Genomic DNA, 18,357 nt, shown 5'->3' with positions numbered 1-18,357 from the left:
TTCATATATATTTGTGTACTAATTCAATAAATTCTGAAAAAAATAAAATAAATTGATCCTCAGTAACTCTATAGTAGTTCTGTTATGAGGTTCACTGTAATAAGGAGGTGAAAACAAATGTATTAGCCTGCAAACTAGTAACTGACATCTTATTAAATTATTAAAATTATCAAATACTAGGACAGTATTTTAAAATTATTTTAGAAAGTTTTTGTAACTTCTGAAAATGACTTTTATTTCATTTCAAGATTAGTTTTATATAATAAAAACAAACAACTTACTGGAATATAAATAATTAAAATAACCAACACCTTACAAGCAAGAGCTAAAACATATTAAGAAACTTGAAATTTACAATGCCCATATTGGCAAGCGATGCATCAACCATAGAGATGCAGATGGTTTATCCTCTGCATGAAAATCATTTTACCATAACGATTAATTTTCTTAATACTTTATTTTTAATTTATTATTTTTATTTTGTTTTTCATCGTTGTTCTTATTTAAACCACTTGTGCATTATACGTTGGAATTAATTTCAAATTTTAAACCTTTGTATTGCTTGCATTCTATTTTGCATTCTTTTGTTTTTAAAGTTGATTAACTGAAGAAACTATTAAAAATAGTCGAAAACGTTATTATTTTATTAAATACATTGTTGCTGGAAATATTAAGGTGTTGGTTATTTTAATTAGTTTTATGTATTTTGTAGTTTCGAATATATATTTTATTGTCAGTTAATAGTAGATTTCTGTGAAGTATATCATGAAATAAGTATACAAAGTATAAACAAAAATATAGAATTTAGGTAAATATAAAATATAACACATGGCCGACGGTAATACATTGTATAAGTATATAAAAAACAACGTTTAACAAATTACTTTGCTTTTCGTTTATTCTTCCGTCGTTCGCTACCAGTTGACCAGTCCACATTTCCACAAATACGAAGGCGACCTTTCTTTATAGGCTACTGCCGACGTAACAAAATGTAAAATAGGTAAAACGTCCTCTGGAGCTATCGCCACTTTCCGTAAAAATTACAATTTAGGTAAATATAAAATATAACACATGGCCGACGGTAATACATTGTATAAGTATATAAAAAAACAACGTTTAACAAATTACTTTGCTTTTTGTTTATTCTTCCGTCGTTCGCTACCAGTTGACCAGTCCACATTTCCACAAATACGAAGGCGACCTTTCTTTATAGGCTACTGCCGACGTAACAAAATGTAAAATAGGTAAAACGTCCTCTGGAGCTATCGCCACTTTCCGTAAAAATTACAATTTAGGTAAATATAAAAGTGGCGATAGCTCCAGAGGACGTTTTACCTATTTTACATTTTGTTACGTCGGCAGTAGCCTATAAAGAAAGGTCGCCTTCGTATTTGTGGAAATGTGGACTGGTCAACTGGTAGCGAACGACGGAAGAATAAACGAAAAGCAAAGTAATTTGTTAAACGTTGTTTTTTATATACTTAAAAATATAGAAATTTATGACAACTCAGAGAATCAAGTGATTTGGTGAAATGAAAAGGATGAACAAATTACTTTTTCTAAAAGGATGTTTGAAATAAAAGAAAGAGAAGGGAAAGAGATTTAGAGGAAGGCTAAGGAAAAGATAGAAAACAGATGAAAGAAGATATACAAAATGTTGGAGAGATTGGAGCAGAGTGGAATAATTTCAAGATTCTTATTTGAATCTTGAAATTATTCCACTCTAAGAAGAAATGGAAAATATTGATTCAGCTGATAAGGCAAAAAAATTGGAACAGTGGAATGACATTAAGATACCATATTTACTCACATATAAGACAAGGTTTTTATCCATTTTTCACTGCTTCAAAGCCCTAGATAGTCTTATACATGCAAGTGAAGGATTCTTTTCATTTTTGTATGATTTTTGTAAACTGCATATTTGCATTTTTTACCTTCTGGTGTTTAAAAACAAAAACATTTTATCTGGGACGTTTGAATTGTTCTTGTGTATTGTCTGAGTAAAGATGAATAGCAATAGGAAAAACAAAGCTTTTGAATTGAATTCCAAATTTAAATTCCAAAATCACACGAGAGCCCAATATAAGTTTTAATCCATTTCCACGTGAAAACAGATGATTATTTGGAAATCAGAATTCAAAGAAACTCATAAGTGTAATCGACGAAGAGTGGATTCGACTGTAAAGAATTGACAAAAAGGTTCCCAATTGTCCACCTTTACATGAACAAATTATGTTGTCGATTTTACAAGATTTTTTTCTTGAAGTTTAAAATGTCAGAGATTTTGGCGGGATAACGTGTGCATTTACGTGCATTTGATATTTTATTTGTGATTAAACAAAATAAAATTAGAATTGTATTAATAAATCTAATTTTCTTTATTTTGATCTTCAAAGTTATACCTCGTTTTATATGCAAGATTGTCTTATATTTGAGTAAATACGGTAAATCTTTAAAAGGATATAACGAAACTTTCATTTATTTAGTCTTCAAATACTTTTGTTGTATTCAGTTATTTCTTTAGAAACTTTAACAGCAGTTATAAAAATAATAATTTGCATACTTAAAAAGAATGTAAAAGAATGGAGTAAACATTTTAGTAAATTATTACATTGATTTATTTTAAATTATATGTTTATTTTGAACTTGTTATATTTCTCAAAGTATTCATAATTGAATATGATATAAATACTTATACTAGAATACTTTGTTTCATGTGTTCAACGATCTATCAAAATAGATCTTTAAACAACATGAAACCACACCTGTAAAATGGTTTTCACATTTATACAATATTATGTCTTGATATGATGAATTTTTTGTATATTTTTTTCTATTACACACACATATTTATTTATTTACGTTCTTATAATGTACAGTAATAAATATTCATTTTATTTATATATACCCTTGTTTAAATTTTTAATTTAAAAATTGTATTATTATTATAGGTTACATCAGTAAGACTTCCTAGAGAGGGAGGAGGAGAGAGGGGAAGACTACGTGGGTTTGGTTATGCAGAATTTGCTGATAAACAATCACTTATAGAAGCTCTTGCTTTAAATAATGAAGTAAGAAATACTGTTTCTTTTTATTAAGCAGAATGAATTTTACATCTTTAGAAATTTCATTATAAAATATAAATTAATTTACTAGGCTTTTCGATTTTTTATATTAATTAATAAGTATTTACTTTTATTTACTCTTAATGTTTTCGGTGATTATTATGTTTAACGAACATAAATTTTGTAATTAAAAAAATTAAAGATTTCTTCGTACAAATTAACAATATATTTAAGTCTTCAAAAAAAGTATTAAAAATTATAATTCATTTATTGAAGTAGAAATATGAATATGAATATTAAGAAAATGATTATAACAATAAAAATATTGAATTATTAATGGAAATTATGTTATGAAAACATAAGACACAATAATGACAATGAAAATTAATTGCAAAAATCCTATAAAAATGTGTTTATTCAAATCCCAAGCATACACAAAATTTTCCCAAAAATTTACAAAGTACAAAAAATAATAAATAATTTTAATTTAAATAGTATTATTTACCACTTTTCATTTTAATAATTTTGATTGCATGTCTAATTTTTTCCAGTTTATTAATACAGGTATACCTCGAGTTACGTCATTCTTGATTATACGTCGTTTGTCAAAAAAGTATATGAAATAATAAAAATCAAGTTTAAGTCATTTTATTTGACTTTACATTTTTTCACCACAAATATTGAAGTCGTAATATCACTAGAAAAACGTTAAAAGCACACAAAATCATATTAAAATATGTACATTTACAATAAATGTTAATATAATCATCATAAATCCTAGAGAACGAAACATGAAAACATCTGTGTTTCTGTGTTGTTGTCTTATTTAGCAGTCTTTAAGTGCTCATTATTGGCATTTCCACGGTAGTTCCAATATCTACCGTTTGGCGTCGTCAGCGCCACTCGATATTGGAAAATTAAACACAAATTAGTTTATTTTCTACTATCGCAAAATAATTTTAATAACTGTATTTGTTATTTAATCTTAAAAAATTATCTTATTTTATAATGTCTTAGAGAAACCACATTCACAAATAAAGAGTCTGCGATGTACTGTAAACATCACCAAATTGTAAACATGTACACTTACAAGTATGTACAGTATGTACGTGTATTCATAAATTTAGATTACTTTTTTTCTGTACTATATTAAAAACTAAAATTTATTTGTTTGTAAGCTTAAAATAGATTCTTATTAACCATATATTATTAAAAATGCATTTATAAATAAAATACAGAACTGGGAATGGTAATTTAGACTAGTGACAAGTAAATTCGACTTACAGCGCGTCTCCTGGAACCAATTATTGACGTAAGGTGAAGTATACCTGTATTTTATAAAGTTCAGGAAATTTATTAAGTGATAAATTTGTTTTTTTTTCAAAGCCATGTAGATTTATGGTTGTGGATTAATAACAAGATAAACTACTTTAATTTAATAAAACATTTTATTTTTAGTTTAATAATATGGCAATTATAAAAACATATAACTTAATTAGAAAAAATAACTAATTAAAAAGTTGGAGAAGCAATAGCATATGTGCATAGTAAGTCAAATACTGTTTTATTTTGTCAATGTATCATACTGTAAGATACATGAAGGTCAAGAAATTTGTACAAAGTTGGTCAGAGGAAGTCAGGGAGTCATGGAATTTAAAACAAAAATTTGAGTAGAAACCCTGTGTATAAAAATTTCAATCTGGACTGAAGCCACGTGATTTATTTTTAAATTAAAGGATTATTAAAAATTGCAGCCCAGCATTGTGACAATGTCGCAATAAATAATTTCTTGTCAGATCTTAAAATTTGTATTATGATGGTAATTGTCTGACATACATTGGAATGGCTGATGCATTGATGTAGTAGTAATATTTCTAATTTTATAAAGTTAAAAAATTTAAAGGTGTGTATAAATATTTGCATTGTTTAATTTATATTCTTATAGCTTAGATTTATACAGTAGTACAGCAAATCCTCACTTAATATCATTGTTAAATTCTTGGAAACTGACATTAAGCAAAATGACATATAACAGACATGGGCAAATGCGGCTCTTTTTGAGATACATGTGGCTCTTGCTGAAAGTGTTAATTTCTGTTTTTTATTATTATTTTTACAATTTTATTATTATAATTTTGTGAAAATATGTTTATTTAAAAAAATTCAATATTTGTTTTATATTATATTTATATTATATAATAAACTTGCATGCGTTACCATACTATCCACCACAACGGTACAGAACTGTGGCTCCCATGCATTTCGCAAAACCTACATTTCGGCTCCCACTGAACTCTTGCTTGCCCACTCCTGACATATAAATATAAGAAAACCAATTTTTACCATAGTTAAATGATATAAACAAAAGTTAAGTTCTTATGACATATTTCTGATCACCAAACTTTTAAATAAAGACACAAAATACCTTTCATATGAAAGATTGGAATAAACATGAGCTATAACTATCATATTTAAGAAAGATAAATGAAAACAAGTAAGATAATTTGAAAATTAATGAGTGACATTGATCATAGTGATTGTAAGTGGTATGAGTTGTCAATCCCAATGAATTAGAGAATGATGTATAAACTTAAAATGGCAAATGCAGAAAGGGCACATTTGTTTAATTCAATATTAAATGATATCCTCCATATTTTTAATGGAGATATAGATTCATGTTATTTGAAAAAGGTGAAAGTATAATGAATGCAAATTATATTAATCAGATTTCAAGAAAAGGATTTGGTAAATTTTATTAATATTGGATTGTGATTGTAAAACTCCAGCATATATTTCCTACCTTATAAAATCAATTTTCTTTTTAGAAAACTCAACAACAGTAATTGTAAATGATTACAAATGTACAGTACATGTACTGTATCTTTCTTCAACAACTTTGACATTAAGTGAGGACTTGCTATATATTTGTTTTTGAATGATTACATTTTATATAACAGTACAGTAGACTCTTCTACATTCAAACTAATGTGGGCAGGATTGATCCGGATGTTAGAAAAATCTAGATAAGGGGGGGAGAGAATTTTTAAATAAGACTGTAACATATGTGCCTAATATATGTATAAAAAAATGTTTATTTTGACTTTGATGTTTATTTTTGACAATCACAATTAATTTTGAAAGTACTGTGTTATAGTAGTATTGTTTTTCTCAATTTTCTGACAAGCTGCTATGCACTCCAATGCCCCATCATTATCATGTCAGCAGTGACTGATGCATTGTGCCCTTATGCAAACTTCAATGCAACCTTAATAAAGTAATTCAAAAATATATACACTGCATTATGGAAAAGTAAGATTGAAAGTAGTGTACAATATTTTTGAAAATTTTTGGTTGCTTTTGATTAGTCTGGATAAGGGAGATTCCAGATATGGGAGTGTCTACTGTATTTATGATAAGCATTCAGTTTACAACTCAGAAATATTTGGTATTCGCATATAAATTGAGAATGAATTACTATTTTTTAATGTAATTTGTTATATACTATGACTTAAATATATTTATATAAATGTACAATGTATGTGATAAATAATTTTTGAAAATTTTATCTTGCTCTAAAAATAAATAAAAACTTTTATTTTAACAGACATTAAAAAACAGAGCAATTAGAGTAAATCTCGCTGGTGATCATGGTAAGCCATTTTTTCTCAATTTTTATACTATCTAATAATATAATATCCTGTTTAATATATCTTATGCCTGCATATTGTTAGCTCTACACGAACTGTATTTTCTATTTTTGAGTGTCTGTTTTTGTGGCAACTCATTTAAATTCAAATTTTGCATAAACAATGTATTAAATGTATGTATGTGAACTGTTAAAGTTTAAGGATGGTTTTAATAAAGCTTTGAAGTTGGATGAAGTTGCAATAGAAATGCATGTTCCACCAATGAAAATTGTGTTGTTTTAGTTTTTGTTATTGTTCAGTAAAATTGATAACTTTCTCACAAGAATTAAATAGGCAAAAACAGTTATTTTTTTATATCATTTGATGAATCTTAACAGTGTTGCATTTTACAGTGTACTCTGTTTAATTTTAAGCTTGGCCAGTAGTATCAGACGTAATTGATTTTTTTTGAATGAAAGTTTATAATAATAATAAGCTTTATTGTACTTATTTTGTACAAGGGGGAATTATTATAAAATTATATCTTGAATACATCATGAAAAAATTCACTGGAAAATATCTCTGGTGGATGATGTTTTCAATTATGAATTAAATATACAAATTTTTTAGATGGCTCAAACCAAATTCAATTAGCAAAATTTATAATTTAGGTTTACATTGCTGAGTAGCAAGACCATAAGTTAATATTTCAAATACAATGCAGATAGTTGAGGTATTTGTATGTAATAAGAAACTCCTGTAAACCAAGCACACACATTTCCCATTATTCTTTGCTAATTTGTTAACACACATTACTAAATGGTGCTAATTTTCTGTATGGAAGCCTCTATGTGAAATGTGTTCAGCTATGTGTAAAGGGGGTTTCTTTTTTACTAAAACAAAATGGATTCTTCTAATAGTGACAAAATTAGAAGCAGACAGAAAACTGAAGGACAGAAAATAACTTTGTAATTTAAATTTTTGGAAAGATAATGAGAGAAAATGGCAAAAAGAAAAACCTTAGAAAAGCCTTGCACGTCGTCTTCCAGAAAGGAATTTCAGAAAATTAAAGCTTGTAAAAAGAAATGCTTCATTTTATTAAGAAGAATTCCTGCTATGTTCCAAAATCTATGAAGCCCAAATTCCTCCTTAGAAGAATAGGAGTTTCTGTTTTGTGAAATTTTGGAACATAGCTGATAAATCAATTTAAGATGCAATATTGTCTTGAAGCATGCCTATGAATGAACCTCAAAAACTTAAAACAGTTTGCAAAACTAAACGAGAAGTAAACTGAGCAAAGTGAAACTCAGGATAGTTTTTTTTTTTTTTTTGTAACTCTTTCTGCCCTGTGGGCACTAAGAGGGCCTCTTATAGCAAGCCCATTATGGGTTCGGCCAGGCCCACAATGGGGCGGCCGGGTGGTGAGGGACGGGGACCGACATCCGGACAGACCACCCCCTGAAAAATTCCTGGGGATTTTTCGACCCGTCTGGATTCGATTCCGGGTCCCTCAGGATGGCAGGCTGCTAACCTTGACTGCTTGGCCATCCGGCCGCTTCTCAGGATAGTTTATAGTTAGTTAGGAGACAGGTAGAGATACAAATAAGTGGAACAGTTGTCAGTATAATGAATTAAGCTAATAGACATCTTTAATAACATGAAAACAGGGTGTATCTTTCTTGTTCATATTTAAATGGAATTAAAGTATGCAAAGAAAAAAGCAACTTTGCTTTTTACGAGTGAAGTTTTATAGTTTATGGAAAATGGGACTTAATTGAAAATAGTTTTTTGGATATGTTACTGTGAATGACCGATATTTGGCAAATGTCGACATTCTCTGGTGAATGTCAGCATCCACACAGACGTTTCGTGTATGTATGAAATATTTGCTAAATATAATTATTTCTCACTTACACTGGCAAATGTCGTCATTCAGCATGTACTGATGGAGAATGTTGAATAAAAATATTTTTATTACGTTGAGACAAAAATGCAACTTTTTAATATGTCAAATAGGAGAAAGCTTAAGTAACAGCACATGTAAATAAACTGTTGAACCTAAAACGAACAGTACATTCTAAATCATTAAAGAAATTAATACAATAATATACTTACACATAAATTATGTGATTAATGTTATACAATCTTATTTATTGCAAGAACTTAAACTGTTATGGCATTTTGAATTGCACAAGAGTCCCTTACTTTTACAACTGCATTTATTCGTGGAACACTTCTTTTTGCAAAGACAGTGTGTATAGCCTTTGCCCTCCACTTTTTGAATTAGCTGCAGCTGCTTCTTAGCAATATTTCTTGAGAAGAAATCTCATCCATGGAAAGTAACTTTTCTTTACAAATTACAAACTGATTACGGGTATAAAGCTGACAAACCGATCCCCACCTCACAGGATCAAAAGATTGGTGATTTCCACCAAACTGTTGCCGGGAAAAGAGGGTACCTTTGTGGGGTAGCTGTGTGTGGGCTGGCTACCCCCAAATCCTTTGTGAGTAGCCAGCGGTATGACCTTGTCCTACCGCTGGCTACCCACAAAGGATTTGGCTACCCACAAAGTCTGTCATCTCTCTGTCGACATCGGCTTCTCGGGTGTAGTTTTGACCTCCACCAAAGCTTATCTGTGCTTGTCGACATACACCAGTGATTGTTCGAATGTATAATAATATAACCAAATATTTGGTCTTTCACTGACATATTTTGTATGTGTCAACATTCACCAGAGAATATCAACAATCTCTAATTTCGGTCTTTCATGGTAACAGATATACAACAGCTTATTAACATAATTAAAATATATTTTAAATTTACCTTGTGTTTTGATATGGCTTACATAATCTTAAGCAAAAATCAATTTTTTTCATCATTTTTGGCAGGTTACAGCTTGTATTATTATAATTGTTATTAAATACAATGCATTCTTACTGCAGTGAAATCTGCTAATGCGACCACCAAAGGGATCAGCTCAAAGTGGTCACCTTATGCAGAAAGAGGAATTTAGGTATTTTTGAATGAAATCACTTAAGTAGAAATAAGCAAAAGGTTTGATTATATGAAATTTAATATGAAATATAAAAAAAATACAAAACAATTGAATATACAGTATTCTAAACAAAAACTCCGAGAAGAAAAAATAATGCAACAAATTCAATTTTTTGTGAGACACTAGTCAATTTTGGATTGTTTTAGAATTTTGTTTTTTAAAAGTTTCATCAGCTACAATTTTTCTTTGCTTGGTATATTGGCATAAGAGAACCCCAGGACAGCTAGTAGTCACATATCGAGAGGCTATTTTCTCCAGCATATCATAAATTTCTTTGTGGGATAAAGGTGAGGGCTTTTCTTCTTTGTTATGATACAGACCTCCTTTATCTTCACTACTTTCATTCTTTCCCTTATTGAACTCTTTCAGGACACTTCCAAAAACATTTTCCAAATAAACAGATTCGGTGGTCACAACATCACAATCACAGTCAATAAATTTGTCTGTGCTTTCGTTTAATATCCCTATTTTTAGTAAACCACTTCAGAGTTAAAAGATTGTTATCGTCAAATTCAGTTGCCCTCTTTTTTCTGCTCATATCTTCGGACTCAATTTAAAACCTATCTAGACACTTACCTCTTTTTGATGTTATTTACAGTTGTCTTACTAACTCAACTCCTCAGTTGTTTACCTCCCACTATGACTTTCTAAAAAGTGGATTAGTTTGCATTTCTGCCAAATATTTAGCTCTTTGTATCCTTTCTTTACTATTCTAAAAGTTAATTAGGGTCAGTGAGTGAAAGAAAGAAGAAAATGACTCTCACCTTCGAATTAAAAATTCACACAAGGAAACTTAACAATTAGCAAAGAACACACGAAGCTAGCTAACTTTATTAGACAAAGCCAAAATATAAAACACTCTGACAAGGAAAACCTCAATAGTGACTTGACATAATCTCTATCATAACAGAAAATTTTAAATTTGCCTCCAGTGCTGCTGCTAAAAATTGCAGTGCTAGCATGTTTTTAATTTATGATACATATTATTTCAAGTTTTTCAAACTGCCATTTCTTTTACTTAAGCTTTTAAAATAAAGATTTCAAAAGATTACAGGAAATTTAGTTTGAACCTCTTATCAGAAAGTAGAATGGTTTCAAATATTTTATATTTGTGATGTGATCACTACAAATTGAATTATATTCTTTAAAATGGTTTTGTTTTTATGGTTTTTTTTTAAATTGTCACTTTACCCAAAATGTTTTCTTGCCTTGGGATATGACCAAAGTAGTCAGTGGTTACATTAGCAGGTTTCACTGTAATCCAAATTTTTTCTTTATCTTCTGTTAAATATTTCAACCAAAAACAAAAAGTTATGGATTAATTTTTAATATATATACATATACAGTTTGGTTAACTCAAATGACTGTCTTAAGATAATTAGTTTGGATTAATAAGAATGAACTGTATATTTATTTAATTTTCATCAATGAATAGAAAGTCTATATACACTCAATCTCCTTTAAACTGCCCCTCCATGTATCACCATCCTGAATTTTCTGCCAACCATGATTTCAAATAAAGAAGTTTCCTGAAAACAGAAAATTTTATAAGATTCTATTTGGCAGAGAGATTGTGTATCAGAACTATGACAGCTGTTGCAGTTTTGATACACAGTTTGATACCGCCAAAAATGGTCAATACATGTAGTCTACAACTAGTGATCAGTTGATAGATATTATATCAAGTAGTTTTGATATTGTAGATATAATAATTTTTCTAATAGCTTTTTTTGGTGACAGTCAGCTTGAGTATAATGCCAAATTTAATTTATTGTGAAGAACATACTTTGCATGATCTTCACAGTGTTATCTATTATTTTTATTACTAATGTCCTATGTCTTAAAATATATGAAGAGAGAGATTTTGTTAAAAAGTGGTATTATGAATGAAGATTAAAATAATTATAATTAAGTTGTTTAGAAAATTAATTTTTAATATATTATACTTTTATGAAAATAATTTTAAAATTTTATTATTTTAAATTCTATATTATATTTATTTATTAATTTCTGAGTTATTTTCTTTAGAAAATGAAAGAGATCATGATCGTAGAGATGACAGATCAGATAGAACAGCTGGAGATTGGCGTGCTGGTGGGCGAGATGATGGTTTTTCAAGAGACGATAGGCAGAGAAATGGAACATGTAAATAAGTATACATTTGTAATTTATATAGATTTTCAATTATTTGTAATGACAAGGAGAAAGGCATAAGATTCAATAAATCAATAGAAAATTAAATATATTGATTAGCAATAAATACTGAATGTTAAAATTACCATATTTTACACCATAAAAGACAAAACTTTTGTTCAAAAAATGAACTCTCTTGAATAACTCTTGTCCAACTCTCTCTTGTCTAACTCTTGAATAAAAATGTTATTGTCTAAACATATATTAGGATATTCTAAATCAAAGAAAACTTTAATTAGTATAGGCTCAAGTATAGGTTGAGAGTGACTCTTTTCTTCATTCTTTTAAAACTGGGAAAAAACACTGACTAATATTTGGGCCAATATGGTATATATTACATAATTCAATGAATGAAAATGAGAGAGAATTTAAGTGTGTTATGAATAAATCAGAATATATGTTTTTCAAAATATTTTAACTTAAAATTGGAATTTATTTAGGGTATGATAGAAATGAACGAGGTGGACGAAGAAGAGAGATGGATTCCAGAGATGATTTTGAATGGAGAAAAGATAGAGATAATTATAGCAGAAGAGATGATAGAGGTGGATATGATAGAAGAGAGAGAGGTTTTGACCGACGTGATTATGGAAATAGAGAAAGAGGTATGTTAAATATGTTTTTAGTGCATGTTTATCTTTATTGAAGTTTTTATTCAACAAATATCATGTTGTCATAACTAAAACTTAAAATTTTAAGCATATTTCTTTGCTTGTTCATTATGAATAAAAATTATAGATGATTATGAAATTTATATGATATGATTTTTTAAATCCATACATATATACATATTATCTGATTTGATTATTTATTTTCACTTCTGTAATTTTCTGTGGTGCATATAATCTGCAAAAAATTCCTCATTAGTATGAAATTTTGCATATTATTTGATGACAATTACAAAGAATATGCAGTAAAACTGTGATTATTCAAGCTAATGTAGACCAGTGCTATTTCAGATAAATGAAAACTTTGAATAAAACAGATGGCTACAACCATTTTGGATTAAAAAGATACCATAACATTCTTTCTTTTCTCATTCATTCATTCTTGATATTCAAGATGAAAAGTTTTAAAGAATTATGAAAGATGTAGCAACACTGATGACACACTGGCAGATATGATCAATACTAATAACACACTGACAATAGTAAAATAGACAGGAAGTGTGCACTTGGGGAAGAGTGAGTTACTTGAACTCTCATATCATAGTCGTCAGCTTCTTAAATGCTTGTTTGTACAGTCAAGATTGAAAGTACTAAGTACAGTACATTTACAAGAAAAGTATTCAGTAAATTTACAGAAAAAACTTTTATGAATAAAAATAGTGTATTAATAATGCAAAGCCCAGTTAATGGAGACTTGGATGTTTGGATTCTACTGTATGTTTGTAAGAATGAAAGTGATGCTTTATTATTGAGGCAGAGCATTATCAAAGCCTGTGTGGCTTACAATATTACATTCAATTTCAAAATTTGACCGATTGATTTTGATAAAACTTTGCCATTTTCCATTTATTGCGACAAGAAATAACATTATAAAAGATGGTTTGTTTTCAAGATACAAGGTCATACCATGAATGCATGCAACAAAGCGATATTGCACAAATTGCATGACTTTGTCAAGCGATGTCTCAAGGTCACTAGCATATCTTCTACACTGTTTATAGACTTGAGTTTGTTCTCAAAATTTGATAGGCTGATTTTGATGGAAATGCTGCCATTTCCATTAATTGTGATGAGGAATCCAAAAATGTAATGAGGGTCCATTTAAATGTAAAAAATCGGGGTCCATGACTTCATTTTTGGTATAGGCTACTGTGATGTAAAAAACTATAATGTTTGTGTTTCTTGATGTAATTGAGTGTGCCTAATAGAATTTAGGAAGAAAAAATGAAAAATCAGTATTTTACGTGCTTAATGGAAAATAGGCACCAAAAACAAAAACAAAGCAATCAATGACAATTGCTTTGTTCTTGGATCATCTCTCCATGCTGGCAAGTGCAAGAATTGTTTCTCCTTACCTAGCCAGTGCAAGGATTGCATCACCTGTGGCCAGTAGCTAACAGGATTATCTCTCCCATGGCCAGCAGATACAAGCAGGATCTTCAAAAGGCAGAGGCAGATGGGGTATGTACCCAGGGTACCAAAATTTCAAAATTGTTACATGGGCAAATTAATGAATTCATGGAAAACTGCCACAAAGGAAGTATGAAAAATTATATTAATTAATAAAAAGTGATTTTGTAATTTTTAAATTTGTAACAGACTAATAAAAGGCTTATCCAAAAGGTAACATATTTAAGTTTACTCCTGGTGCCAAATGCTCTAGCCATGTATTGTCATTGAAAATACATAAGGGCATTTCTCATTTTTTTTCAACTTTACAGGAGAGCGATTTAAAGAAAAAGGACTTTCTTATTTTCTATGTAAATAAGTAACTATTGAGTATAAAGCACCACTTTTTTCAAGTTTGAGTTTACAATACTTGGTAAATATTATAAACACACAAGTTTATTTCTGGCTTCATTATTATCATTATTTTGGAGCCTTATTTTGAGATATACCTTTATGTTTTGCTAAAAATAAAAAGCTCTCTGCTGATTTAATGAGATATGCCTTTTAGAATTTAGACATAACTACAATTTAATATTAAAATCAAAGTAACTAAATCAACTGATTGCTGTTAAAATAAAATGTTTTGTATGCAATAAAAACAAAATGAAGAGAGACATTATTGTACTGAAGAATTTTTAATGACAAACATAAAATCAACAATAAACACAAAAATATGAATAAATTGACATAAGGATAAACTATTTAAGAAGAAAACAAGTGAGGTACAAAAATGAGTTTAAAAAAATACTTTGGAAAAAATTCAATTCAAAAATTTTGTTTAAACCCATTAATATACATCAGAAACTGAAAGATGCTAAATGGTGAAGTATGCTACCTGCTTACTGGTATATCACTTAAAGTGCAATAATATAATATTTCTTGAATGAAGATAACAATAAAAATGAACGGAACCTTTTTGAGAAGAGAAGAAACTAAACTGTATGTAACAACACTTTCCTTTTTTTTTCTTTCTTTCTTTTACTCTATCAAATGAGACAAAGATTTATAAAACTGGACATGTTCAGGCAAATTTATTACTGGTGTTGGTCCAGATCAAAGAGTGATTAGGTTGTTGAACTGTACTTTTTCCAATGACAATAGACAAGATCTCTTAAGTTATTAAGTTGTTTTTTCAACAGTAGTGCATTTTGCCATTTTAAAGTTAACGATTGGTAGTTGTGATCAATGTGGCTTATTTTAAAAAATATTCTATGTAATCCATTCTTCCCTATATTGAATTCAACGATGTCTGTCCATTTAAGTTTTTCCCTCATTGTCGATTTGAATAGAACACACTAAGGTTCTTGCTGAACTTTTTGAAGTCTAAAAAATCATTATAACCTAAAGAGTGCACTATATAAGGCTTTGTCTTTCTTGCAAGACAAAAGATGGTATATGCTGAGAAGGCACAAAAATTCACCAGCCTTTTAATCGTATATGAAATCTCACTGTGAGCAGTGTCTCCTTCACATTGTCCGTGATTAGTGGTAAAGAAACAGACTCACTTCAACTAAGTGTTTCAACTGCAAAACAATTCGTATGTTTCTATATTCAACAGTGAGAAAATTATGTTTTTAAATGGATTGTTGAGACTAGTGACGTCAGCACTGTTTCACTGTTGAGCTCAATGGTCTCAACGACCTGAAAGATCGTTGAGTATTCAACAAACTAACATGGCAACTTCCACGAGAAAGTAAATTTCGCTTATAGAAACTATCCATTCACTCTTGCTGTGGATGCTGTAATAGCGGACAAATTAATGAACGATCTGTATATGATAAAACGTGATTGCACGATTATATTGGATAATTCGGTCAATATTGAAATATTAAGCTTTTTTCATAAACAAACTACCTCCATGAATTTGTCCAAAATTGATTACAACTGATATTTGGCCCTTGTTAAGTTTTTCTAATGATATAAATATTAAAGAAAGACTTAGTATACAAGAAAATGATACAGATAAGGGTTCATTTGAATAAAAGGATTTATTTGAATAATGCAGTGATTCTCAACCTTTTTTTCGTCACAGTACACTTTTAATAATTAAAAATTTGACAGCACACTTCGGTAAGTACCACAGGACAACTGGTGATGTCATAACGGTGATTTTTAAACGCAGTTGGTTATTTAGGTCACATTTTCTAAACATCTTGGTAACTTTACTGGCAATTACTGATAACACCGGTTACAATTTCCAAATGCACTCTAGGAAGGTAGAATTGATTAAATTACTTGTGTGACATTGCTTATGTATGGATATTCGCAGTGTCGACACACTTCAAAAATCTCGCAGCACAGTGGTTGAGAATCACTGGAATAATGGTTAAGCGAGTTACTTTAATTATTTAGCAAAACAGTCACAATCGTTGCCTTCTCTTTAATTAAGTTGGCCATTGTGAAAAGTGCCCTTTTAATGGAAACGTTTCTTTTTTTCTACAAAATGTGATGTCAGATTGTTCAACGGAGGAACTCAACGGAAAATTCACTGTTGAGTCAACCATTGAATATAGAAATGTAAGGAATGTGTATACGAGAGCTCCTGCCATGATGGAATTCCAGTTTTGTCTGCCACAATTATCAGCAAATTTGGCAGTATGGAACTTCTTTTCATCATATTTCAGCAATGTTCTAAACAGTGCTGTTGATACTTCAGAAGCACCTTGACCACTTTCGTACTCATTTCAGGTAAAGCAATAACAGTTCTGGGAGGCTGTGCCATAAAAAGTTCAATTGTAAACCTCCTATTGTAAAATACTACACTGTTGTTTGATACAGGAAAATAGATAACCTGTTGTAGATCAAAACATAAACAAAGCAAACTGGGATCATTTTTAGTGGCAAGCTTGCAAGAGTTTTTGATCCCATGCATAGCATTTTTGGGAGCAATATGCTTGCTATAAATGTCTTGCATTTTTAGTTTTATTTCTTCAGATCCCTGGAAATATACTTTGCATAAATCACACTGGTCTTTTTTGGGCCTGTGAAACGAAAGATTCGTGGATTTAAAAACTGTGATATGATGTGAAACATGGCTTTCCAATGTTGAGAACCAGCTCTTCTAAAAACATAGTATACATTTTATTCAAAATCAAGTCACTATGAATATATTCCCAAGTGCTGTCTTTTTGGCAGTAATGTGACTCCACCCTTTGAAATTGATTAATGTGATCTTCAATAAGCTTTTGATTAGCCTGAACCCTCAATGCAGCTGCAGCACATCTGTCGCCATGACAATCTCTTTGGATCATACTGGTAATTTCAAGTTTTTCAAGTACTGTTCTGATTGTTTTCTCACTGATACATGGGTCGTTCAATAAGTCCTTAGAAAATCCAATAGATGGCACTCGTAGCATAAAAATTGGCACGTTTTTAGTAAGCATCGTGGCTCACTAGACAGTTGTGAAAATCTCAGTCATATTCATTGCATTGTTTAATTTTTATTGTCGATTGAAGGAAGAAACTTTTGTTTATTTAGAAAAATGGAAAAAAGTGAGTTTTGAGCGCTGATTAAACACATATTTAAAAGGCTTAATACCGAAAGAGATCAAAGCTGAGTTGGATGAAGTTCATGGCACATCTGCTCCTGTGTTTGCAACTGTTTACAATTGGGTAAATGAGTTCAAACGTGATTGTACATCCACAAAAGATGAACATAGTTCGGGACGTCCAGTGGAAGTGACTACTCCTGAAATGATTGACAAAATCCACGATATGGTTTTGAATGATCGATGAATCAAAGTGCATGAAATAGTTGAGGCCACAGGCATATCACAAGATACGGTGTTTTCAGTTTTGCACGAAAAATTGGGTGTGAAAAAAATCTCAGCAAGATGGGTGCCATGTTTGCTCTTAGTGGAAAATAAACATAATCGTGTGGTTGACTGAGGCTATTTTGGCACTTTTTCGTCGCAATCCTGACGAGTTTTTGCGTTGATACATAACTGTGGACGAAACTTGGATACACTACTATATTCCAGAGACAAAAGAACAGTCAAAACAGTGGGTTTTTGAAGGCAAAAGGGCTTCGAAGAAGGCAAAGACAGTGAAATTGGGCGGGAAGGTGATGGCCACAGTTTTTTGGGATGCACATGGAATAATCTACACTGATTACTTGGAAAAAGAAAAAACAATAACTGGAGAATATTATGCGTCATTATTGCACCGGTTGAGTGAAGAAATCAAGGAAAAAGTCCTCATTTGAAAAAGAAAAAGTTCCTCTTCCATCAAGACAATGCACAGGTGCACACCTGTGCAGTTTTGATGGCCAAAATCATAGAATTAAAGTTTTAATTATTAC

General features: G+C 30.1%; 1 protein-coding gene across 1 annotated transcript in view; it reads left to right on the top strand.

Annotated features, from left to right (window-relative positions):
- The window catches only part of eIF4B (eukaryotic translation initiation factor 4B), a 67,270-nt gene that overhangs the window by 29,698 nt on the left and 19,215 nt on the right, over positions 1 to 18,357 (top strand). Inside the window, exons 4-7 of the mRNA XM_067288403.1 lie at positions 2,952 to 3,071; positions 6,670 to 6,715; positions 11,776 to 11,892; positions 12,381 to 12,545. Of these exons, the coding sequence (XP_067144504.1) occupies positions 2,952 to 3,071; positions 6,670 to 6,715; positions 11,776 to 11,892; positions 12,381 to 12,545 (448 nt within the window). The remainder of the gene's footprint in view (positions 1 to 2,951; positions 3,072 to 6,669; positions 6,716 to 11,775; positions 11,893 to 12,380; positions 12,546 to 18,357) is intronic.

Source organism: Centruroides vittatus, unplaced genomic scaffold (genome assembly GCF_030686945.1).
Source record: "Centruroides vittatus isolate TY-2023 unplaced genomic scaffold, ASM3068694v2 scaffold_861, whole genome shotgun sequence".
Classification (NCBI taxonomy): domain Eukaryota; kingdom Metazoa; phylum Arthropoda; class Arachnida; order Scorpiones; family Buthidae; genus Centruroides; species Centruroides vittatus.
The sequence above is the reverse complement of the archived record's forward strand: the minus strand, read 5'-3'. Positions and strand labels throughout refer to the sequence as shown.